The 27442-nt window shown below is 36.8% G+C and overlaps 1 protein-coding gene across 2 annotated transcripts in view; it reads right to left on the bottom strand.

Annotated features, from left to right (window-relative positions):
- Positions 1-22794, bottom strand: part of lnpep (leucyl/cystinyl aminopeptidase) — a 37020-nt gene extending 14226 nt beyond the window's left edge. For both annotated transcript variants that reach the window (XM_067438158.1, XM_067438159.1), the window contains exons 1-10: positions 22462-22794; positions 16221-17010; positions 15918-16056; positions 15573-15704; positions 15362-15482; positions 15069-15220; positions 13257-13370; positions 3526-3657; positions 3248-3379; positions 2897-3048 (exon numbers count right to left, since the gene is read on the bottom strand). In XM_067438158.1, the coding sequence (XP_067294259.1) occupies positions 2897-3048; positions 3248-3379; positions 3526-3657; positions 13257-13370; positions 15069-15220; positions 15362-15482; positions 15573-15704; positions 15918-16056; positions 16221-17010; positions 22462-22480 (1883 nt within the window). In that variant the 5' untranslated portion in view covers positions 22481-22794. The remainder of the gene's footprint in view (positions 1-2896; positions 3049-3247; positions 3380-3525; positions 3658-13256; positions 13371-15068; positions 15221-15361; positions 15483-15572; positions 15705-15917; positions 16057-16220; positions 17011-22461) is intronic.
- Between the last annotated feature and the right edge of the window lie 4648 nt (positions 22795-27442).

Genomic DNA, 27442 nt, shown 5'->3' with positions numbered 1-27442 from the left:
TTATATTGTCACGTTTCTATAGTATATGTATGAAAAATAATGATACAAAGCCTTTCAGAAGAGTGATTTCACCTCATTAGTACTTGTTCACACTTTCCCATGTGCTCTTCAGTGTCAAATGATCATTCACAAATCATTCTAATATGCTGATTTACTGCGCAAGAAACATTTATTATTATCTATCTAGTATGTTAAAACAGTTGTGGTGCCTAATATTTGTGTGGACATCATAATATATTTTCTTTAAGATTCTTTGGTGAATAAAGTCCAAAAGGACAGCATTTATTTGAAATAGAAATCTTTATAAATGTCTTTACTGACACTTTTAATCAATTTAACAAGTCCTTGCAGAATAAAAGTATTATTAACAACTAATCTTACTGAGGTCAAACTTTTGAACGGTAGTGAATGAATGAATTAGGCATTTATATAGCGCTTTCATATACTACTGTACACCCACAAGCACTTTACACTCATGTCAGGGGTCTCTCCTCAACCACCACCAGTGGGCAGCTCCACTTGGATGATGTGACAGCAGCCACAGTACAACGGCTCCAGTGCGCTCACTACACACCAGCGATTAGTTGGATAGGAGAGAGGGTGATAGAGCCAATTCAGTGGATGGGGATTATTAGGAGGCCATGATTGGTAAGGGCCAATGGAGGGAATTTGGCCAGGACACCAGGGTTACACCATGGGATTTTTAATTACCACAGAGAGCCAGGAACTCAGTTTAACATCTCATCTGAAGAACGGTGCTTGTAACACTAAACTGGGGCATTAGGACCCACACAGACCACAGGTTGAGCACCCCCTGCTGGCCTCACTAACCCCTCTTCCACCAGCTACCTAGTTTTCCCAGTTGGTCTCCCATCCAGGTACTGACCAGGCTCAGCCCTGCTTAGCTTCAGTGGGAAGCCAGTCTTGGGCTACAGGGGGATATAGCTGCTGGTCAATGTATTGTAGTGTATACAAACCTTTTAAAAACTGACATTCACAGTCAACCCTTAAAGTGGAAATTCCAGTACCATATTCTCCAGAATATAAATCATGTTTTTTTAAACATGCTGTGATATTTATAAACCAATTATATTAGTTAATAGTGTTTTTAATGTTTTATGTTACTGGTATGTAACATTATTTCTGAAAGTAATAAAAAAAAAATGACCCATACACCAATGCAATCTTTGTTTCTTCTTTTAAAGGGTTAGTTCACCAGAAAATGTAAATTCTGTCATCATTTACTCACCCATATGTTGTTCCAAATCATAAAATAAGAGATTTTTTTATGAAATCTGGTGCCTCTGTCCCTCCATTGACAGCTATGCAACTACCACTTTAAAGTTCATAAAGTAATAAAAATAGTCCATATGAACTGAGCGGTTTAGTTAAAATTTTCTGAAGACACTTGATTGCTTGATATAATGAACAGATTGAATTTAGGCTTTTATTCACATATAAACATCCATAAACGCACACATTATTTGCGGTAAACGAAAGCTCAAGCATGCTCACTTTACGTTCAAGAACCAATGAGGTTCATTCTCGTGTGTTACGCAGCACATTTGAGCTTCCTTAAGAACCAATGAGGTTCATTATCATTTAATGCATGTTTGAGCTTCTGCAAGAAGCAATGAGGTTCAATATCATGTGTTACGCTCATTTGAGCTTCCGCTAGAAACAATGAGGTTCATTCTGGTGTGTTACGCTCATTTGAGCTTTTGCAAAAACCAATGAGGTTCATTCTCGTGTGTTACGCAGCACATTTGAGCTTCCTTAAGAACCAATGAGGTTCATTCTTGTGTTACGCAGCAAGTTTGAGCTTCTGCAAGAACCAATGAGGTTCATTCTCGTGTTACGCAGCAAGTTTGAGCTTCTGCAAGAACCAATGAGGTTCATTCTCGTGTTATGCAGCAAGTTTGAGCTTCTGCAAGAACCAATGAGGTTCATTCTCATGTGTTACACACATTTGAGCTTCTGCAAAAACCAATGAGGTTCATTCTCGTGTTAAGCAGCAAGTTTGAGCTTCTGCAAGAACCAATGAGGTTTATTCTTGTACGTTACGCTCATTTGAGCTTCCGCAAGTACCAATGAGGTTTGTTCTCGTACATTACGCTCATTTGCGCTTCCGCTAGAACCTATGAGGATCATATTCGTGTTACGCATGTTTGAGCTTCCGCAAGAACCAATGGGTTAATTCTTGTGTTACACTCATTTGAGCTTCTGCAAGAACCAATGAGATTCATTCTCGTGTTACACACGTTTGAGCTTCTGCAAGAACCAATGAGGTTCATTCTCGTGTTACGCAGCACGTTTGAGCTTCTGCAAGAACCAATGAGGTTCATTCTCGTGTTATGCAGCACGTTTGAGCTTCAGCAAGAACCAATGAGGTTTGTTGTCGTATGTCAAGCAGGTTCGGTTGAGCTTCTGTTTGTGTTCGCTGGTCAATGTTTATATGTGAATAAAAGGTTAAATTAAACCTGTTTATCATAAAAAGTGATCATGTTTCATCAGAAAATTTGGACTGAACCGTTCAATCCATATGAATTAGTTTTATGATCTCTTTATAAACTTTGTGAAGCATAAAGTGGTAGTTGTGTAGCTGTCAATGGAGGATACAGAACTGGCTCAGATTTTATTCAAAATATCTTTATTTGTGTTCCAAAGACGAATGAAAAGTCTTGCATGTTTGGAACAACGCGAGAGTGAGTAAACAATAACAGAATTTTAATTTTCAGGTGAACTTAACATTTAATAACATAATTTTAACTGATAGTTAAGAGCAATTTATTTTCCAGAGTAGCAAAAAGAGTCTAAAGAACATTAAGCAACAGCAAACAGCAAAGAGTTCCCACCCTAATTCATTACAATACATTTAAACGTTAAAATCCTCTACCTGTCATCCTTGCTGTTTTCAGCATTCAGAAGGAAATGTTCTTGCGACAATGTCACTTGAGTGCCATTCCTCTTCACTGTGACCAGAGGAAAGCCCTTATGAACAGTCCAGGTGTTCATCATCTCAGATACACTTACATTTTGTTTGCTCACCTATGGAGAACATGGATGTCAGTGTCTAATAAAAACATGGCTCAGATTTCAGCTCAGTTGCTTTTCCATTGGGTAAAGGTGTACATTGCTCAATGTTGTAACTTTAATGACATAAACATTTTTTGCTTTGTTATCATAAATGTTGAAAAGCAATCACTTTTCAGACATTATTAATTCAATCTAGTAAAAAAGGTCTAACCTGGGAAAGACTGTTCCATAAATCTTCACTTTCTGTGTTTGATCGCTTATACTTCTGTAAGTACTCAATCACTCCTTTTCGAAACTCCCCTTCTTTGAGTGTTGTATAGAGCATCAGAAGTATTGAAGCACCCTTGCAGAAAAGGCAGTTCAAGAAACAAGTTATGAGAATAAATATAAAACCTATAACTATCAATGACAAATGATTACATTGTGCCAATTTTCAAAAAGAGGGTTAATTAAAGCCACTTCACAAGCAACAGGTTATGTATGATCTACCTTCTCATAAGACACAGAGTCAAACATCTCTTCCACCTGCTCTGGGGTGGTCACGACAGTAGACACTGGGTGGGACGAGATCAATGCATCTTTGGCTAGTGCTTTAAATCGAACCTTTAAGAATTCAGTGTCCTAGAAACGGAAGACATCAGGTTAAATATAGACATTTTACATTACACACATTCAAAACAACCACAACAACAACAAAAAGCATACAGAAATAAACAAAATGTATTTCTCTTAAAGGGTTAGTTCACACAAAAATTCTGTCCTTAATTACCCTGTCGTTTCAAACCCGTAAGACCTTCATTCATCTTTGGAACACAAATTACGATTTTTTTTTATGAAATCCGAGAGCTCTCTGACAACACTTAAGGCTCAGAAAGGTAGTAAAGACATAATTAAAATTGTAACTCTTCATAATTGCAGTCTCCATAAGACCACAGTGGTTCAACCTTAATTTTATGAAGCGACGAGAATACTTTTTGTGCGCAAAAAACAAACAAAAATAATGACTTTATTCAATGATTTCTTCTAGCGTGTGTCAGACTCTTACACTGTTGATGTAGTGTAAACAGTGCAGCACTTCCTAGTCCTACAGCAGAACGACTTGTGTACGTGTCCTGGGTAGACATGTTGGTAATGTGATATATCACGGTAATGAATATGCACGGTATTGTTATCATGGGCACTTCAAAAATCTTATTTTTTTTATAATGCACTTATAATACTTTTCCAATCAACCGTATACAATGCTCAACACCGCTGTATTCTTCGTCAATGGGACACCCGCTCAGATGTAAACAAGCTCAACGTGCAATTGCACATGGCTGAACGAAGGAGGCGTGCGGAATGAAGTGCACGCTCAATGACAGCAGAGAGTGCGGATGGAACTGCACAATGCAGCGATTAACCTGGAAACCCCGCAAACAAAAGCAATCGCACCAGTGAAGTTTTTAAATGCTGCAAACAGCCATTCATTTTTGTAATCTCAATTAGGGCTGCAGCTATCGATTCATTTTGTAATCGATTAATCTACCACTTAATCGATCGATTAATCGGATAATAATTACTTTTCCTTTATTAAAGAGCAATAAGAGACAATAAGACGGGTATCTTAAAATTAACATCTAATTTGTTTTCTTTTTAGAAAAATTAAGTTTTATTGCTGAAATTGCATACATTAATAACTGTGAAACTAAACAATTTTAATGCATAAAATTGCCATATTAAATAAAAATCTATTTCAAATTACTTTAAAAAGGTAAACATAGCTCAATCTAAAACTAAACCTACAACCAATAAATCTAAATAGTAGTAATATAAATAACAATAATGCTAATATAAATATAAATATTCTATAAATTCTATATAATATAAATATTCTAATATTCTATAAATATTCTATAAATAATATAAATAACTTAACATTGTATTTATGTTGTAACTTAACTTTCATGTTTCAGCTTCAGCTCAGGCATGACAAGCATTTACTGTCTTATTTACTCCTTTACTGGAGCAAAACATATTGGACAGGTTAACTTGGAACAAGAGATGTGCGGATCAGCTCTATCGTCACCGAATCAGCTGTTAGAAGCAAACCATCCACCCGCACCCGATCGTCACAACTTCAAATCCTCCGTGTTAAGCGCGATGCTATCGTCACATATTAGCTACACTGAAGAAGATTGCTTAACAAAACAAAAAAACTTATTTGGCAAAATTACATTTACATAAACCAGGGTCGACAACCTATACATCACACGGAGGAATAACCGCTAGAACATGATCAAACGCGAGATATGTTTAATTCAGTTAAAGTACATCACACATGCTGATCTTTTGAGCTAATCATTCATCATTGTAACAAAGCTTGTTTTAAGTTAGTAGCTATAAATATGATTAAAGTGTGATTAAATTACACAAATCAATGAAAGCACGCAGCTCTGATCAGCTCTGAAAGCACAAGCGCTGCTCATCACAAACGCGCGCGCGTTACGCCGGCTTCACACTGCACGCGTAAGCAGGGCATAGGCAGCGTTGCGCCTAGTATTGAGAACATCTAATGATGCATTTCGAAGATATTATCAAGTAGGATATATAAAGTCTCATTAAAGATTTCACACACATCACAATGACGGTGATCCATGTGCAAAGCTGCAAACTCCATCGCGTTCATGTGTTTGGAGTTGCTCGTATCTCCTCAGCTGACGCGTGAACTGCCGCAAATGAAACTTAAATGTTCAGCGTCGCATCCTGAAGCTCAACACACAGTTGTCTTCATTTAAAAACAGCGATATTAAATGATATTACCAGTGCTGATGCCCGCCCGCTCTCTCTCTCTCGCATTGCTGTCTTTGATCTCGACATGAGCTGAAAACGAAAGTTAAAGAACGACACGCATTCATTGCGTTTTTAGCGTGATATGAGAGTTCCGCGTCTTTATTAAAATCAACATATTAACGATTTCTCTCATCCACCTTCAATTTTTGGGATGTTTATACGCACCTGAACCGCGGATATAACCGCAATCCGCTCATACTCCGAGTCCTTACACAGAAAATGTCTTTCTGCAATATCTGTGTGTAGTTAAATGGACTAAGCGAAGCATCGAGGCAGATGATTTTGCCTCGAGGATTTTTTTGATTCGATTAACTCTACTCAATGAATCGTTTCAGCCATAATCTCAATGCTGTTCATCACAGCACCAAATACTTAATAGGCTATTTATTTTCAAACTTAAACATTTTTATATTGTAATCTGGACTACAACATGGGTCCGTGTATCATCTGATCATTTCATTTCCTGTTAGGTATGGAATAATGAGAACTGATAAATCCGGTTGTTTATTCGTTTTTTTGTTTAGTTTAAAAAGCGAAAAATTAGATTTTGGCTCGATTTTTCATATTTCGTTAGTGGTTTATAAAACGGTTTATGGGTTCGATATTTCGTTTCCACACGTGGGCGGCGCCGAAACGCCTCTTTCATCTGATTGGTCAAACAGCTCCGCCTTCAGCGCGAGCTCTTCGTTCTGTCAGGCAGAATACGAGTGCGGGGATGACAAATGCAATTTAATTTAAAAAAATGTCCGAAAACACCACACACTGCTAACTACACACAATATTTAAAGCAGAAATATGTTGCTATATGAAAGATGTTGTCACGTAATTCGTGCTGTTGCGATTTGCAAGCGACCCCCAATAATGTATGATAGCCTGTTTCTCATTGATAAATACGGTGCAAATAGTCCCGTGTCTTTGGATAAAAGGGAAATGGAAATAACAATAAATAACAGGCTGAACTGTACATGATAATATGTCCGTGATATTTGCCACTCTCGTCTTTTATTTACATCAAAAGGCAGGTAGGCATGTGTGACATGTCAATAATCAAGAAAATTGAATAGAAATACAGTTTATATTTGTGAATGTGTGTCTATTCTGTTCACGTGATAAGAAAGAGACAGAAAAGTGGGAAGTATCAGTAAACATACATTAAATGATACTGACAAAATTAGCAGTTTGGGTTTAATTAAAATCATGTCGGTTGAAGAGCATGACATACCTTTAAAATCGTATTATTTTTATTATAAAACAAATAATAAATAATGAATTGGGTGATGTTTCTCTGCGGTCTTTATTAAGTTTGCTTGAGAGCTCCAGCATATAGTCCTATTTAAATATTATTTATTATTAATATTATGAGAACTATAATGCTTCACCAAACTCAGCTCAGACATTCAGACTGGTCTGACTCACTTATATATTTTCTAACGGGTCAGACTTACTTTCCCAAAAAATCCCATTGACTTGTGTTATCTGAGCAATGAAGGCCGCAATGATTAAAGCTGTCCACTAGAGGGGGCGACAGGATAAGTCTTTTCTACTCACTTTCCCTGTTTGCATCAGTTTAAATGACAAATTAAATTCATTCATAAATAGGCCATATCTGTCTATGAGAAAAAGCTTTACACTTCAAGCTGTACAACTTATTAAAACTTGAACACTGCTTCAGAGTTTGCCACTCTTTAGTTTCTTTTAAGATATTCACACTGTTTTTTGCATTTAATGTTTGTCCATCTGGAACTTGCTAGGTTTGCCCTTTGTGCTGCTCCCTATGTACTGGAAACCATCTCTTGAATCTGTCTGGATACATTCTCCAAACCCTGAGAGGCCTCCAACCGCTACTCGATTTGCGATTTAAGGTAGTGAAGGGCAGCTTTTTCAGCATCTCTGTGACAATTTAAAAAAAGAAAAAGGTTACCACATAAATGATTTTGACTTATACCTCATTAAATATATATATAATATAAAACAAGATCATCATCATCACCAAAAATACTTAGATACTATTTTATAATGAATGAATACGGCCTTGAAATCGTATTCTCTAATTGATCAATGGCTTCCAATGTTGAGTTAAGCCTATAGTGACAAATTCAAAATATAAAAACATATTTACAAATACAAATATCTTGTTTACTCAATCACATTTTTATTTAAAAAAATATTGTTATATTACTTGTGATGTAGTGATTTGCTAAATGTAATACTTTACAGTATTTTTTAATTACAAGTGTACATTACTGACATTTAGTGTACATTGGCCTCCCTTAGATTAATTACATGTTAAAGGTATAGTTCACCCTAAAAATTAAATTATATCATCACCCTCAAGTTGTTCCAAACCTGTATGTTTTTTTATTTATTTTTTTGTTCTGCTGAACACTAAAGAAAATACTTTGAAGAATGTTGGTAATCAGACAGTCGATGTCATTGACTTTTACAGTAGGAAAAATAAATACTGAAGTCAATGACAACCAGTAGCTGTTTGGTTACGAACATTCTTCCAAATATATATTGCAGCTCTAAGGAAACACACTCCAAATATATATATATATATATTGTGTGTGTGTGTGTGTGTGTGTGTGTGTGTGTGTGTGTTCAGCAAAAGAAAGGAAGTCATGCGTGTTTGGAGGGCGAGTAAATTATGGATTTTTTTTTCATTCTGGGTGAACTATGTCCATTTCAGTGGATTTAGCCATTATAAGAAACTAATTTGGTGCTAGTAGCATGGATATTGCTCAGCTGAAATCATGTTACATCTATTTAGTGAAATAACTTGCAGGTGTGTAGCACCTAGACTGGGTTTTTACAGTAACAAAAGGTTTTATCATTTTTAGCCATGATATCAGCTGTAATTGATGTGAAATGACATAATCATGTTTATTTGGCACCATAATGTTGACTATATTTTCTTTATGAAGCTATGGTTGAAGAATCTGCGTTCACCTCATGCTGCAGAAGTGTGGTGAGGTGTAAGGTCTGTATTGACCAATGGATAGAGAACTTAAGGCTGTGCCCTAATGCATATCACCACAGAAGCTGCAGGCCTACCAATGTGCTTGAAGCTACTAAGAGTTTTCATAAAACAGTATTATTTTTTCTCCACTTCCTGCAGTAACATTTGTTCAGTTCAAGCAGGGTATAAAGACAAAAATGTAATAAAGACATCTTCACAAGTTCAAAAACATTGCAGTTTTGTTTGCATGTGCAGAACAGAATAAAGTTTTGTTGTAGATTCCATTTTCCATTGTACTGACTGACCTACAATCTGCATGCAGACACCCAACTTTGCACATTCATTTATAGATTTAAAACCCAGTCCTGACCCAAAAGGAACATGTTCTGCAGAGTTCAGATCCAACCAGTTCCAACACATTTTCCTAAACATTTTTAGATAGTCTGTAGACATTGCTTAGCTGGTTCAGGTAATTAAATAGTCGAGCTAAACTTTGCAGGACATTTGCCTGACATTAGCTCTTTACATTAATTGAATGTGATTTATCAACAGCGAGTAGGGCTTAAAATATAACGCTCATTACAAATACAAGTTCCAGATGGACAAACATTAGGCCCTAAATGCAAAAAACAGTGTGAATATCTTAAAAGAAACTAAAGAGTGGCAAACTCTGAAGCAGTGTTCAAGTTTTAATAAGTTGTACAGCTTGAAGTGTAAAGCTTTTTCTCATAGACAGATATGGCCTATTTATGAATGAATTTAATTTGTCATTTAAACTGATGCAAACAGGGAAAGTGAGTAGAAAAGACTTATCCTGTCGCCCCCTCTAGTGGACAGCTTTAATCATTGCGGCCTTCATTGCTCAGATAACACAAGTCAATGGGATTTTTTGGGAAAGTAAGTCTGACCCGTTAGAAAATATATAAGTGAGTCAGACCAGTCTGAAGGTCTGAGCTGAGTTTGGTGAAGCATTATAGTTCTCATAATATTAATAATAAATAATATTTAAATAGGACTATATGCTGGAGCTCTCAAGCAAACTTAATAAAGACAACGCAGAGAAACATCACCCAATTCATTATTTATTATTTGTTTTATAATAAAAATAATACGATTTTAAAGGTATGTCATGCTCTTCAACCGACATGATTTTAATTAAACCCAAACTGCTAATTTTGTCAGTATCATTTAATGTATGTTTACTGATACTTCCCACTTTTCTGTCTCTTTCTTATCACGTGAACAGAATAGACACACATTCACAAATATAAACTGTATTTCTATTCAATTTTCTTGATTATTGACATGTCACACATGCCTACCTGCCTTTTGATGTAAATAAAAGACGAGAGTGGCAAATATCACGGACATATTATCATGTACAGTTCAGCCTGTTATTTATTGTTATTTCCATTTCCCTTTTATCCAAAGACACGGGACTATTTGCACCGTATTTATCAATGAGAAACAGGCTATCATACATTATTGGGGGTCGCTTGCAAATCGCAACAGCACGAATTACGTGACAACATCTTTCATATAGCAACATATTTCTGCTTTAAATATTGTGTGTAGTTAGCAGTGTGTGGTGTTTTCGGACATTTTTTTAAATTAAATTGCATTTGTCATCCCCGCACTCGTATTCTGCCTGACAGAACGAAGAGTTCGCGCTGAAGGCGGAGCTGTTTGACCAATCAGATGAAAGAGGCGTTTCGGCGCCGCCCACGTGTGGAAAAGAAATATCGAACCCATAAACCGTTTTATAAACCACTAACGAAATATGAAAAATCGAGCCAAAATCTCATTTTTCGTTTTTTAAACTAAACAAAAAAACGAATAAACAACCGGATTTATCAGTTCTCATTATTCCATTCCTAACAGGAAATGAAATGATCAGATGATACACGGACCAACATGCCCTAACGATTAGAAAAGTTCTGATTTTTTGTTATTGTTCAGTAAAACTTTCAGACCTACGGCTTCATTAGTTAACATGGTCATTCATTTTTACCAAACTGACAATGAAAAGTACTTATAAAGAATTAATCATTCTAAGTAGGCTAATGTTAATTTCTTAGTTACTGTTTAATAACATTACTTAAATCAAAATAACTTATTTAATGGACCCAAGATAAAAATGCATTTCTTAACTATTATTTACAAATAAAATAAAAAACACTTTCTGTAACAAACGTAGCTATTACGTCTTTAATCTTAGTTAAAGCTAAAGTTAAAATGAGACCTTATTGTAAGGTCTTACCTGTTGTTCTTTATAGTCTAATTCTTTTGCACGTTAATCTGTTTGAAAATTCTACTTTTAAATATTTTTGGTAGAGGTGTGCGATACCGCTAGATTTGGTATCGATCCGATACTAAGTAAATACAGGGCCAGTATCGCCGATACCGATACCAATACCAATACTTTTTAATAATTAAGGTGGATGCGTCTTCAACCTAAATCAAAATGAATTTTCATGACTTTTAATTTGTTTTTGTGATTTGCATTTTGGGTTATTAATCAGTACTACAAAAGCTTTTGTTCAGAAACAACTTTTGGTTACTTCTGTTTTATTTAAATAAACAAAGTTACAAAATGAATTCTTCACAAATATAAAAAATGTAAAAACAAATTCTCTTTTCAAGTAGCATGTTAACAAAAAATGTTTCTTCTCTTTAGTGTACTTCTTTTCAGGATTTTTTTCTTAAATAAACAAAGTCACAAAGTTTTACTTCACAATAAATATAAAAAGTGTAAAACAAATTCTCCTTGTAATACGATATAATGCTGAAAATTAAAATGCGCGGCTGAGCGGCGCGCGCGCCTGACTGCTGGTGGTAGCGCTAGTGGTGAGTCACGTGACGGTACAAAACAGGAGAGGGGGAGGAGAGCAGTGTTGAGCACGAGCAGAGCTCTCTTGAGAGCTTCCTCTGCTCTGTGACAGCAGCAGCATTTTGACAAACACGGCCAGGTCGCAAAACGAGAGAAACTGAAACTTAAGTATCGATATTTTCACTTTGGTATCGATCAATACCGATACCAATGTTGGTATCGATATTAGTATCGATCTGCCCACCTCTAATTTTTGGTGCATTGTATTATTATATTTAAACATTCAGAGTTATTTTTGTTATTATAAAAAGAGTAATAGTATAAATGTTGTTATACTATGACAACACTTTTTTTTGTGAGGTCCTCAAGGGTGGAGAAGCCCATCGCTATCGATCTTAGCTAATACATATATGATCCAGAATCATTCGGAGGATGAAATAAATTGAACAGGAGAAACAGCAACAGCAGGACGTCCGTCTCTGTGGTATGTACTGTATTTAGTGGCCTGTCAACATTTGTGTGTTTTTACTCGCAGTTTATGAGGACATGATTCGGTTTATGGACTATTGTATGCAACTAAACCTTAGCAGTAGCAAGCAAAACGGTTTTGTCCGTTAGTGCATTTGAATGGCAAAGCACGCGATCATGTAGTTTACTGATGTTTACTCACGCGACAACAGCATAGACATTTGAAGCAGTTTTACTCACCGGCTGCTTCCAAAGCAGGACCGAACCTTTATCGCTGGGACCGCTCCGTCAAAAACACACTTCTTTGGTATGATTTGGTGAAGTCCTGTGACAGCAGTGACCGTGGAGATCCAGTTTTGCGTCGCGACTGAAGCGATGTTGTGAAGCTTCCCGTCATTTCTGCGTTCAAATCGGTTCAAATGCAGCGCTGTCTTCCCGGAATGCTGTGCTGAAGCGTTGAAGTCGCTCGACATCAACCATAGGAATAAAGTGGAGCACGGCGCAACCATAGGGCGCGTTAGAAGTGTTCACGGATGACTGGATCTGCACCTTGAAACAGTGTTTATGGGCGTGCATTTCCTCTCTCGCTCTAGTCACGCATGCGCACCCTACCGGGAGAAGAGCCCGTACGGCCCATACAAGGACCTTCCGCTCTGTTCACGTCAAGCCGAGCCATACTCTCCGAAACTTGTGAGAAACCAGAAGGAGTATTTTTGACACAGAAATACTCCATCAAACGTCCAACATTAGTTTTTGAAACTTTGTCTATGTTTAGGATGGGAATCCAAGTCTTTAACAGTGTAAAAAGCTCAGTATGCATGAAACAGCATTTCACCCCCTCTTTAAGGTTGAACGGTGGCTACTGCGGTTGAATTTTCCTATTGGACATTGTAGGTCATCGTGATGCATGTTGGCTCTTCCAATGGCTCACTATCCCCCCCACCCCACCCCATATTGCCAGTGGGTGGAGTTAGGCTGTGAACAGGGGTTTAGGGACCCTTTAAAAATACCTTTATTTGTGTTCTGAATATGAACAAAGGTCTTACAGGTTTGGAACAACATGAGTGAGTAATTAATGACAGAAATGTAATTTTTTGGTAAACTAACCCTTTCTTTTAGTCTAAAACTTACTATGTCAAGGTCTGAGAACACAGTTTCAATCGACATGTACTGCATGTACGTTGCAAATCCTTCATTCAGCCAAAGATCATTCCACCATCTCATAGTGACAAGATTTCCAAACCACTGAAGAGAAAAGCAACATAATGAACATAGCATGCCTGAGTCTACTTTCCTTTTTGTTAGAACTGAAAGACTTAATTTCATATTTATAATTTGTATTTACTAATAATAAATAAATACAACTATTTATAATACTAATATTGTCATTTTCTAGGCCCAAGAATTTGGGGAGATTTTAGTAAAGCTGAAATAGGTCCACAATGTAATCAAAGATGGGTGTAAACAATACTACCTAGTAAAGCAGCTCCCAACTCAAACATTTCGATCATGCGTTTTGTTTTACAGTGTTTCTAAACTGGTGGTTAACAATGCAAAAGTGAGTCTGTTTTGAGTGGGTTGCAGTCAAAGAAACAACAACAAGTGTAATTCTAAGTTTTTCTGACGAAAGACTTTTATTTTGAAAGACTTTCGTAAACGCTATTAACACTTCTGTCAGATAAAGTTCAAAGGGATAGTTCACCCAAAAATGAAAATTCTGTCATCATTTACTCACCCTCATGTTGTTCCAAAACTGTATGAGTTTCTTTGTTCTGCTGAACAAAAAAGAAGATATTTTGAAGAATGTTTGTAACCATGCAGAGCAACCAATCACTACCATAGTAGGGTAAAAAATACTATGGTAGTGAATGGTTGCTCTATCTGCTTTTTTACAAACATTCTTCCAAATACCTTCTTTTGTGTTCAGCAGAACAAAGAAACTCATACAGTTTTGGAAAAACATGAGAGTGAGTAAATGATGACCGAATTTTCATTTTTGGGTGAACTATCCCTTTAAGTTTAAACAGTGCCTGAGAAAAAAGGGTTGTCTTGATTCAGTATCAACAGTCAGATGAGATGTTGTCAGGCTGTATGTTAGTAACCACGTTTTCATTACAGATTTGCGCAAAACCTTTGCAATTTAATAAATGTTGATAAAAAAACGATTGCAAAATGATGGCATTTCCATACACCGATGTTATGTGACTAAAATGTAATTTTTCCGTCTCGTGATAAGTCATTCCAAAAAGTATGCCACATATGTTGGTAGGTTTATGTATACAGCCACCGCAATAGCCATTGTCTTTAATGGAAAGAGACAGGCATGTTATTCAAGCCTTAATTAAAATTAAAAGAGTGAAGTGTTTGAATTTGCATGGGGGTAACTCAAAGTTTTTTTTTCAACCATTTAGTTATTTTGGCTTGAAATTTCGTTTGTTAGTAATATGAAATGAATTTAGAAATGCTTCGGAAATTTAAAAAAAATGTTTTTTAATAAACTTTCTAGGGCCACCAAATGTGTAAATGAACGGCACAACACATTAAAAATGTTCTGGTATGTCTGTGTTGTGAAATCAGCCCCTAAGTTAATAACTAATGCGTTTTACAAAGAAATTGAATCCATTAAAAACTTACTTAAGCTGGACAGTGACTTTCTTCTAAAGCTTCTGCACAGCCAAACATCTTTGTTGCATTAATTTTCCTATTATCGCTATAAAGCTGCTTTGAAACAATCTGTATTGTAAAAAGCACTATATAAATGAAGGTGACTTTACTTGACTTAATGATCATAGGGAAATGCGGGTCCCATGGCAAATGATCATAGGGAAATGAGGGAAATTTGTCCCATGGCAAAACCAGTTGAGAGACACTGTTGTAAACCCTTTGAATGTGACTATTATTACCCTGTCATGAGAATGTTGCTTTATTTATAAAGTGAATTACCTGGTGGGCAAGTTCATGAGCAATGACAGAAGTCACCAGTTGCTTGTCTAGAGGGGAGGAATTATTCCCTACTAGCAAAGTTGTCTCACGGAATGTGATTAGTCCCCAGTTCTCCATGGCTCCAGCGAGGAAGTCTGGAATGGCCACTAAATCTATTGATTTTTAAAAGAAAACTTGGTTATGTAAGGTGACACAATTAAACATGTCATTCGCAAAAATGACATTAGCGTGCACATCCAGATAATTCTAGGAATCTAATAATCCCTGTTTGAAGAGTTGGAAAGGTGTCTTACCTAACTTTCTTAACGGGTAGTCAATCTCAAAGAACTTATTGTAGAAGGTCAACAGTTTTGCAGATGTGTTCAGAGCATAATGCACTTGTTCCTTCTTGTCTGGAACGGCATACACAGATACCTGCACAACATTTGGAAAAAAATTACTTATACCATAGTGCAATATGTTGCCAGAATATTTTCAACACAAGACAATAAGAGGAATACATACCGTAGTATTAGAGACATTTGTGCTGTAAAAACTAAACTCAGCCACAATAAATGCAACTAGGTAAGTACTCATTACATCACTTTTCATAAACTCGTCTTCTTGAAGGCCATTTTTTAAATCTGTGGTTTTGACCTAAAAAGTTACAAGCACAATGTTTTACAACACAAATATTACTTATATATATTATATATTATATTATATATATATAACAATTTAAATAAAAAAATATACATATGTAATAGTCTCTTAAGACAACAAAAAAGAGATTTGAGAGAGAAAAATTATGATTACAGGCAGAAATGTAAAGATTTATAAAACTGTTAATATTCAAACAAACAAAACTACCTTGGGCATGTTTGAAAGACTGATATACTTGGATTCTCTGGTAATCTTAATAAGAAAAGTTGATTTAAAAGCTGGCTCGTCAAAACAAGGGAAAGCCTTGCGTGCTGCCAAGGGCTCAAACTGAGTAGCGGCCAAAACTCTAGAAGAAAGATGGAGTGAATTAAAAAAAGTGTTTGGGAGGCATAAAGATATAACTAAGTAGAAGTAACTGTAATATAATCAACACACAGAAGCTGAATAGTAAATTCACATTACTCCTAAATATTCAGAAGGTTACACAAAAGTTAACTGGACTGAAAATACCTTTTTGTACCAGTTGTGTCGACATAAGAGCTGTTGTAGAAGCCATTATAGCTGATGGAGAAGTTTGCTGTGTAGTCAAGGTTTAAAACATATTGCCCCTTCGTAAGATCTTCTGGAAATTTGATGGCGATCTGCTGCCAAGGTTTGTACTCCAGGACGTCGACCACTTTACCTTCAAAAGTGGCCTTGGTGATATTCATATCAGAGCTGTGTAGGACAATAATCTTTGTTTCATGCAACACTTTCACTTTGATCGACACGCTGCCTTGAAAGTTCATGCGGTTCAGGTCGGGATGGAGTGAAATATCGTAATGCACAGGATGTACACTGGATGGTAACCTCAACTCTGTCCATGGGAAAACTTCTTCACTCGAATTGGCCTTTTGGCAGCTTCTGGTGAAAGTGCAGCCTGGAACGAAGTAAATGACCATGAACAAGGAGACCAACACTACCAGTGTGAGAACACCTACCACCATAGTCTTAGATGAAGGCTTCGAGCACGATCCAGAAGGCTGGTGGCGGGTGTAGGATGAGGAAGCGCTGCGCTGGTTGGAACTACGGTTCATGAAAGACATGCCAAGAAGACGGGTGGAGGATTCGTAATCTTCCTCGTCTTCGTCCAGGTCGTTTTCTCCAAGGCCTCGGACCAAGAGTCGCGAGCTGCGGGGTTCATAGACCACATCATCCGAGTCGATGGGGTAGGATGGGGACTCCTTCGCCAAATCCACCACATCTGGCTCTTCTTCAAACATGCTGTTCTCAATCATGTTCCTGGGCAGGGCAGCTCTTTCTGTAGGTTACAGTGGCAACAGAAAAACATGAGTGAATATAAAAGTCTGGTTGTTGGATGTGGCTTCCTGTTGTGATGTTGTCACAACCGAGAGCTTTTATGAACAGTTGACTGATTTTGTAGTCTGCCTAGTGCCTACACAAGTGGTTTAAGTCAGAGGGTAAAAGAAATGAAAACAAATGGAAGTGAAACTAAAGAAAGCAACTTTTCTTCGTGAAAGGTTCAGTAAATACATCCACACAAGACCACAGACTGTCACCAATGTACAGCATAACCTATTTCTTACACAATTCAATGTTGCTAAACGATTGTCTGCATGAGATTTGTCCTGACGCAAAAAAAAGACTGCAGTGTTCCTCTTTTACTCCTTCTAAAGAGAATTAGACTAAACGATTCAATAGCAAATCAAGGCACCGTCTTGAGTTAACTGTGATCAAATTATAGTTTAACACATTGCTTGAATCCACTAATGTGTCCTACCTGCTGACCTGAGTTCAAACCCAGGTCTGATGCACAAATACTTGTTCTTTAAGTGACCTGCATATCAACTTCTTTTGACCAATTACATGACTGATTTACTTTTTAGCATCGCTCAGAGTTTGTGAACTATTCAGTTATAAGCACATATATAAGCAAACACTTGCTATAGTTCCTTAAAGGGTTACTTCAGCGATTAGCATTTGGCTTTGTATCAGTAGAAACCAAATTCAAATTATATTCAAAGTATATTCAAATGAATGTGCTTTCCCCCCTCATATCCCCCTGAGACAAGAGATTTATGCATTTTATTTCTGGAAAAAATCCTCCTATAATGCAAATTGACGATAGGACCGTTTGCCCAAAGGCTAAAGACTACAGCCAGCAGAGGAAGCCATTTCCGCATGTTTTGAACCCGCACATGGGGAATGGAAGATTACACTCACAGCTCAGCTCGCAGCTACAGGCACTCATTTAAACTGAGGTATGGTGAGCAATGTAAATGTTTTATCATGATTATTTAACTTGATTAAAAGTCTCTTAAATGACCAAAACCTTATAGGCTACAAGTAATTTTGTTTTCATTAAATATATATATTATATATATATATATATATATATATATATATATATATATATATATATATATATATATATATATATATATATATAACATTATTATATTACAGGATATTACAATATTTATTTTACAGTAAATAAGGCTGCTTTAACATCAGAGAAATACCAAGATACCAGAGAAATTTCACAATTCTTGATAGCAATTTTGACACCACAATCATAAACTAAGGGGGCACTTACACAGCCCTGGTTTAAACTAAAACTGACAATGTTTTATGCGTTTTGGCCGTTCATTTAGATGACAACGACATTTTGGGGGCCTGAAAACGCGAACATTTGAAAATTATATCGCTATCGTCTCCATGTAAACTACCAAAATGTGAATTTGTGAAACCGGTGACGTCATGCGCATGTGTATTACCTATCATATGTGAATACTTGGCAACCAAAACAACAATAGTGGACTACAAAACTTTAAGGGGTTGAGACCAAAGACAAGTACTCCTTAAATTCATAAAGATCCCCTTTACCGCCAGAGAAATTACTTATTTTTAATCAATAAATATAATTAATTAGTATAAGACACTATAGAGTTGCTACCAATCAACTGAAATCATTAAAAACTACATTCATACAGATTCATACTTCATGCATCTGAATTGGTAAATTACAAATGCATTATTTTTTTGATAATAATGCAATATATTGAAATTATCGAAATATCGCATATGTATCGCAATATATATATATATATATATATATATATATATATATATATATATATATATATATAAAATGCTCAATAGCAATAATAATAGCAATATTATGTTTGCACTTTTGTGCTTTCCAAATTTGTGAAAACAGCTCTTTTGCTTGTGATGTTGCATAATTATATCATGTTTTAAAAATCCAGATCTCATACAAGTACTAATATCTTGAATTTTGTGAGCATTTCTATTCATTTTGGTGACATTTTTGACACAATCCCACATTCATTTCTGAACTGGCACAATAAATCAAATTAGAGATAAGTAATTAATGGCATTTGAAGCAGCAAGTCTTACATCCGATCACATTAATGATATAAATAAATAAATCAGACAATATATTGAAAAAGTAGTAATATTCCAGCAGCTTTGATCTTGACCAGCCTTGAAACAAAATCCAGAGTCCTATAATTCTGTGGCAAGCCTGAGTACAAATGTGGTTGAGCCTGAGACAAGACCTTCAAAAAATTGTCTTAAGACCGGTTTACAATACTACAAGTTTGTGCTGCTCAAAATAATTGACTCTTCTCCAGCAAAGTGTAGATTTACAGTTTGTATTCACTGCTCTGTAGAAGAATGCATGTGTGAGGGCGCTTTTCATGCAATGTTTTTAGACCTAAATGGGGATCATTCAGAAATAGCAAACGATTTGTTTGTTTAAACAGATTGTGTACATCATTGTCGTAAACATACCCTCCATGAATATTCCATGAAAAATAATGATATTTGATTTTATGGTAACTTTAAATCACATTTCGCACTCAAATTCTCATTAGCTCAATGATCCAGTTATTCACAGTTTGGATTCTCATTACTGTACGATTCTGACAGCATGACAGTTTCCTTTTCTTCTTTGCACATTACAGTAATCAGGACGGGGAGGAATGAGCTGAATTGTAATCTATGAAAAAAATGCAATGCTTCTAAAATAACTCAAATATATTATATATCTGTCAAGAACATATCTCTTTTGTTCTTGACAGGTTTTGTGAGTGAAACTTTTTTTAACAGTCAAATTCTCATTCAGGAAGTCAACAAGAACAAGTAACAAGTAACAAAAGTAACTAAATAACGACTTATATAGTGATGTCCCATTTCAAAATACCGCCTCCTGGGGGGTTACTGTTTAGTTTAGTTTACAAAAACTATTCTCATCACTTCATAAAATTATTGTAGAACCACTGTAGTGAGATGGGCTTTGTAACAACGTCTTTAGTGCCTTTTATGGGTCTTGAGAGAGGAAATTACATTGTGGGCAATGGAGGCAATGGAGCCATCGGATTTCAACAAAAGTATCTTAATTTGTGTTCTGAAGATGAACGGAGGTCTTACGGGTGTCAAACGACATGAAGGCAAGTAATTAATGACAGAATTCATTTTTGCGTGAACTAACCCTTTAAGCCTTGTCTGTGAAACCGGGAGATAATATATTAAAGGGTCATGAAACCCCCCTGCTGCAGCAGTGTTTTTTCACACCTTCGATTTAAAAAGGCTTCTTAAAATGGGAGTGCTTGACTGCGAAAAGGTGGGATGGGTATTGTGTGGAAAGAGGGAATGGTTTGGAGAAATAGGGGAGTGTCATTAGGCGCATTAAGATTAGCGATAACAACAGCAGCAGTTACAGCGGTTCTGAGACATGTTCTTGGTTCACGTTGGCATTGTTTACAACAGTGAGATTAAACGAGGGATGAGTGTAGCGAATGAGAGAGCTCTGAGACATTAAGTAGCGTGCAGCAGAGATCGCAAGTTTTTCAGCTCTTCAAATCAGCATAATTCAGTGCGAAATGAAAAGAAATGTTAATCTGTATGAGGAAATATTTTGCAAACGTGATAATTAAACTATATTTGTCCAAATATGCATGCTGTTTGGCAAGATGAACAACGCGCCGACGTGACAAGAGAACATGAACCACCCATGAACATGCTAGCAGATGCGATAGAGGTGTAATGCTGCCTTCAGATGCTCTCAGAATTATCGTAAATACGAGTTTCCTAGGTAAAAATTGCATATGAACGCCTTCACATTCTGAAACTTGAATGCAATGATTTCGTAATCACGACTTCAGAAGTCGGAATTATCAAATTTCCGATAGGACGTGAAGGCAGCATAATTCTAGATCGGGGTAAAAGCGAAGGGGTTTGAGGTTTCATAGTCTCGACCGCGTATCTGAAGCACAGAGCGACATGCGTTGGGTTGCCGTGACGATCCGCGCTGTCACTCGGCAGCTAAATCTATATTTGTCCAAATATGCACACTGTCTCACTAAGAGCCTGAACACATGCGGTTTAGTGCATGTCTATGACCACAAATAAAACGAAAAGGTGGTTGATATTTCATCAAAAATATTGTTCATTAACCTACAGATCGGTTATTTTGCACTCCTGACATAAATTAGATAATCAACGCTTGCAGGTTCGGCGTGCGTTTCCTCAAGTTAATTTTACTTTACAGAGCCTTTGTAGCAAAGGAGAATCGAGAATCGCTCGGAACGGTCGACGTCAGCATGTCCCCAGCAGCCCATACTTGGTCCGAAAGCACACACTGATGTCAGCGTTTGTGACGTTGCTCCAACTCAGCTTTTCAAACCGGAAGACAGAAATCGCTCTGAAAAATGCAAAAATAACTTTTTTCACATATTAATAACATTAATGAGTACCCTTAGTGTTTTCAATTATGTGCAGCCTATATTCTGTTTACATCTCAAAAAAAGTGTTTCGGGGTTTCATGACCCTTTAGACTAGAACTTGTGGGTAACGTGGGTATGATGTCATTGATAGGCGACGCACAGACACTGGTTAAAGTGCTTATTTCTCTGGATTTAAACATTCTTGAAAACATATGGGATAATGTAAGTATACAAGCCAACAAAACATAAAACATTGTTCTTGTGATTTCTGGGTATTTGAATCCCCAAAAAATCTTACATATTGTGCCTTTAAGCTAACTAAACTAGGAGATAAGCAAAGGCAGTACTAAAATGACAACCAGCTGACCTGCCTGTCACACTTACCCAAGGCCATACACACACAAAGCAGCAAATGTCACCTTGCAAATATTATGACAAGATTTTGGACAAAACATGAACCCTTTGACTTTAAGTCTAATACACGCAGACTGACAGATCAGATGTAATGCTGACTAGAAAGGAATATAATGATGCTAACAACAGAGCATTGTAGACATCACGTGAATGACAGTCATCAAAACAAACAAAAAAATAACTTACGGTATTTCATTTCCTGATTATATTCACTTCCCCTCATAAACAACTATACAATTTAATTTAATCAGAGTTCGTCATGACCTGTTCAAAGCACATTATGAACTTTGTAAAGCTGATGCACTGATGGCTTTTTTAAGCCAGCTTAAAGTTTGCATAAATGTTATCTTTGCTTACTTAACCAAACCAGCTTCATAACTATCTCTAAATTAATTTGCACATATTAAGGACCGTGTTAAAAACATGTTATCACAACACAAGAGCAGAACTTGAGGAAATTAAATCGAGTTATGCATAAAAAGCCAAGCGGCTAGCTGTAACGTAGCATGTTAACGTTAGCCGATAACTTTTTTTGAGGTGCACGACCTCGCATTTAAATGAAGAGTCCATATTAGCTGCAGCCTTACCGCTTTCAAACGCATCCATGCTTAAATGTACGTCTGAAGTAAAATCAAATCCTGTTTCAGATGAAAGTGCTGATGTTTAATCCAGGGAAAGGTGATGAGTTACACATTCACACAACGAAGGAACGTTATCAGATCAACTGGTGCTAGCTTAGCATTGCTTTTCCTGATCTACATCTCTGTCACTTCACAACATTAAAATGATCGATCAATGTTTTATCGAGCCATCGCTGCACACTGTTTTCCGATACAACAGTGGACACAAGCTGGAAGTGGCAATCACTGCTGCGAAACAAGCAAGCGAAGCAACACGAGTGTTATACTTCCCCCTTCAGCTGCCCCGTTTAAAGTGACAGTTCCCGTAAAAACGAACATTTTGTCATCCTTTTCCGAACCCGAATGGCTAATGATAAATATGGGGAAAATTTAATGAAAGTGAATACAGGAAACAAACAATTACAAACACACTATTTATCATCTTGTCTTATTGTGTCATGTTGGTTTTCTGATTGAGAAGCTTCACCAAGTAATTCTGATTCTTCTGATTCTGACTAGCATGCCACCTAATATATATTTTAATGCTCTACAGAAGAAGAAAAGTCACATTGAAATAACTAGTAAATAAATAATAATTTAAAAAAAATGTTTAGAAATTTTTAGGTGAACTATCCCTTTAAGACAGCACTGCCGCTGCCCTCAATAAATACTGAACTGGCATTTATAATATCCACATTAATGACAGCTTCGCATATACAATCAAACAGTCACGGACACATATAAAAGTTTAAAACAATCTTTGAATTAAAAATGTACAAATGTTTGATTCATACTTAGCCTGTTAAAAAATAACACAAAATCTAAATATATAGAGAGAAAAAAATCACGTTTCGTAAAAAGATGAATTCATACCAATAGCTCCATATTCCTGATGATCTAAATGGTTTGCGGATTCCATGCGCTAAAGCAGACTGTCATGCTCAACATGGACAACTGTTATAGCGTCACGGTTCAGCATTTTGGACAATCACATGCAAACAATTTCCGAAAACACATTACAATAGGCTGGTGTATTCTCAAGAGCCTGCCGTGTGCAGCACATTTGTGCACCAGTGGAACCGTTATAAATAGTTGGGTCATTGTATTCTAAGAACAGCAGTCCAGGGCCTGTTCATTGAGGAGGGCTATGTCCCACTGTGAAAACAGTTACAGTCCTAGACTGATAAACCACCATATCAACAGTTTAATATACAGGTATACAAATAATTAGGCTACATGAGGTTTATGTGGGTTTTATTTAAACTGGCTATTTACAGTAGTAGGCCTACCAACTTGATGTAGTTGGTAAAGGCTCTTTTGATTGAATGGGCTACTCTGAGAATGGAAAGGAAAATGCAATCGGATCCTTAAATACTTTGTATGTTAATGATTTAGCAATAGGGCCACCTTTTATAGACACCGTTGACAACATTATGGGTGCGTCTCAATCAGCTCCCTAGTTCAGCTGTCAGGGCACTGATCAGGGAGTCAGCCCATTGACTTATGTCCTGATCAGTGCCCTGACTAGTGAAATAGGGAGCTGATTGAGACGGTATGACTGGCTTGGGTGTATTCATGTTTGAACTGACGTAAAGCAATACTGCCTCCTAGCGACAGTCCCAACTCACAGTTTACTTTATCTATGCGAAAATTCCACAGACTTCCACTGTTTATACAGCTAGTTATAAATATTAAATAGCCCACACCGTAATCCTAACAGAAACGTTCTCTTTTTTTTCATTTAAAAACTTTACTATTTGTATTTTAGGCTACTAATTTCTGTGAACAAATGTGTCCCTTTATTGTACTGTGAAATGTCCATTGATCTTATCTCTGATAAGAGGTCATTGTCCACTATAAAATTATTCTGTAAGATTCGGAAGTTAAAACGTCATCGTTAGTCCAAAAACAGCTTCTTTTTGGAGCCAAGCTCCCAAAACGACTAATTTCAGATTTTGTCTCAGTATGACGTAGGGGGTGGACAAAGGATGCATCTGAAATCATACTAGTTTAGGCCTACTTACTATATGTGACAAAATAAGTATGTTCTAATTCACAGTAATCCTAAAAGAGTAGGCAAAAAATAATTCAGATGAGCTACTTCCAGCAAGATTCTGAAGTTGGCATATGATGGACAATTTAGCTATCCCATGAGGCCACGGGAGAGGTTTTATGAATGGCAGTAAAGCAACGTAACTAACGCTGGTAGGTCATATGATAATGTCAACATGGAATGTAGTATGTCCGGATTACATTCATAGCCTATAGCCTAGGCTACTATAATTCTAGAGGGCAGTTTTTATTTCGGACACAGCCGATGCATGGGAGAAAGTGAGACGCGCAATATGGCGGGATTCATTGGTGATTTCAAAATTTTTAAATAATTTAACCAAGCCTGGTGAACAGTTTAGGAGAATTTGAATTGCAGTCCTGCTCCTGCAGAAGATCAAAGCCTGCTTCTACATCATTGCGTCTTTAGCCACGCCCATCAATTTGCGCAGGCCATGAACACTCTAAAAAAATGGTTCTTTATAGGTTCTAATGTAGTAGCAGTTTAGAACTAGTTTAGAACTATTTAGAACCATATGGTGAATGAGAACAAAATAAGACAGAGCACGTTATGTTCAGAGAGTAAGTTGTTATGGGTACTTACATACCCTGAAATAGCCCTCTTAACTGAAATATGAGAAATATGTCTCATAACCTGATTTCTGGAATACCACCCAGATCCTTTACCTGTGTTCTCGTCAGTGTTGGGAGTAACGCATTACAAAAGTAATACATTACAGTAACTTATTACTTTTTGCTGTAACGCAGTAGTGTAAGGCATTACTAATCAATTTTCAGTAATATTTTACTCGGTACATTTCCAGTAACGCTTGCGTTACCCACCCCCCACCCAAAAAAATACAATAAAAAGAAAAAGGGAAAGGAAAAAAGGCGCGATACATTAACGCATGAAAAATGCAAGTTATTACCTGTTCGTGGTCATTCAATAGCCGCGTGTGGTGTCCAGGTTAGTAATTAAATACTAAATGACAGCTTCTGATATATTTTTGTATAGCTATTTACTTCATTTTCCTTCAGCTCAGTACTTCAATTCATCTCCCTCTTGCTGGTGTACATTTGGATATGGTGTGATATATAGTCCAGTGAAGGCGCACGTGTTTATTGCGGATTTTACAGAAGTACCGCAGCCATGATTTCAGCCCCTGTGCTCGCGCTGGCCAGTGGAAAAGTGGCTAAAGAAGGTTTTAAGTCTCTGTCGTTTCAAAGAATAGCACAACGGCGAGCGCGTCGAAGAACGGACGAGAGACGAGGCGCGCGCTGCAGAGCCAAACTATAGGCCTAATGCCTATAACACTTGGGTGAAGATGACAGAATAAGACTACTACACACCGTGACACCGTCGTTTAGATTTTTTATAGTAATACAGTCATTTAGTTCAGTTAGAGAACAGACTGTTCAAATAAAAACGGAAGGTGTCTGATGCATGATCCGAAAGTGTGATCTTGAGCTGACAGATGATCGCGGAAGATTTGGTTTCAAAGTGAAATGTAAAAGCGCCTATTAAAGGGGGGTTTGTCATTGTGTTGTGCATTTCATTAAGAATAATAGGCTAATTTTAAACCGAAACTAAAAACCTGCTTGGCCGCAAAGAGCGCACATTTATAACGAGCTGTCATTCACGGTGTGCGCGCACTGGCGCGTTTTCAGTTCATATGGAAGCTTAACTTTTATAGGAATTCATTGAAAGCACTCGCTTTGTATCCGCTCCCGTCATTAATGCCCAAGCGGCAGTGCGCATGTTCCTTTCGGTTAAATAGACTAGTGATTTAAAAGCCCAGATAGGCTACCGGTGATGTCATCACACTTTGATTAACCGGTGGGAAAATGTCCCCACCGTACTCATCCCTACTGCACATTCGCGAGATGGATGCGCATTGCTTAGTTTATCAGAGATAAGGACAAGAACGTAGGCTAGTCAAATGCAAATGCAGTCAAATACAACCTTTTTCTAAAACCGAAATAACTATCTCGCAACTATGTCGCAACAATAAGAAAAGATAAATGCGCATATTGTCATAACTTAGAGTTTACACCGTTCTGTTGTGTCTATGAACAGAAGCTATTCCCAGATATTGCCAGATAATCACTTTACCTCTAAAATAATACTCATAACATAGTTGGATCGTCATGATTTCTTGCATTGTCTTGAGCATTCACTTTTTTGCCAATTCTCTATTGTTAGCCTGGATGGCCCATGTCATTATGCTTCATCATATCGCCTTCTACTGGATGTAAAATACCCTCTTCCTACATTTTAGAATACTAAGAGCTACTTCTGAAGTTATTTTGGTGAAAGTAACTCAAAAGTAATACAGGAGTAATGTAACGCATTACAATTCTGAGACAGTAATATTGTAATGTAATGAATTACTTTTAAATAGCAGTAATAAGTAATCTATAATATATTACAGTTTGGAAGTAACTTGCACAACACTGGTTCTCGTTCATTGTTAGCTTCCATGGTTATGATGGTTATCTAGTTCTGTTTTTATGCCCCTCACACAGAAAAAAGGGTGTCAAAATTATACCTTTAGGGCCGGGGTACAGCTTGTTGCTAGGGCAGTGCCCTTAAAAGGACAACTTTGTACCATTTTTACCACAAAAAGGTTCATAGTAGTTCCTCAAGGTATGCATTTGTACTCAAATGTACTAATATGCAACTTTTAGGAGTAAAACAGGTACAAAAATGTCATTTTAAGGGTACTGCCCCAGCGACAAGCTGTTGTACCCCTAAAGGTACAATTTTAACACCCTTTTTTCTGTTTGTTGGTTCCATGTGTTCCATGTTTGGTCTTGTTTTAGTTTTATGTGGTTTGCTATATCTCCTGTGTTTGCTTAAATATCTCCGGAGTATTAAATATTCTGAAAAAAGGCTTTT

This window comes from Pseudorasbora parva, chromosome 3 (genome assembly GCF_024679245.1).
Source record: "Pseudorasbora parva isolate DD20220531a chromosome 3, ASM2467924v1, whole genome shotgun sequence".
Classification (NCBI taxonomy): domain Eukaryota; kingdom Metazoa; phylum Chordata; class Actinopteri; order Cypriniformes; family Gobionidae; genus Pseudorasbora; species Pseudorasbora parva.
The sequence above is the reverse complement of the archived record's forward strand: the minus strand, read 5'-3'. Positions and strand labels throughout refer to the sequence as shown.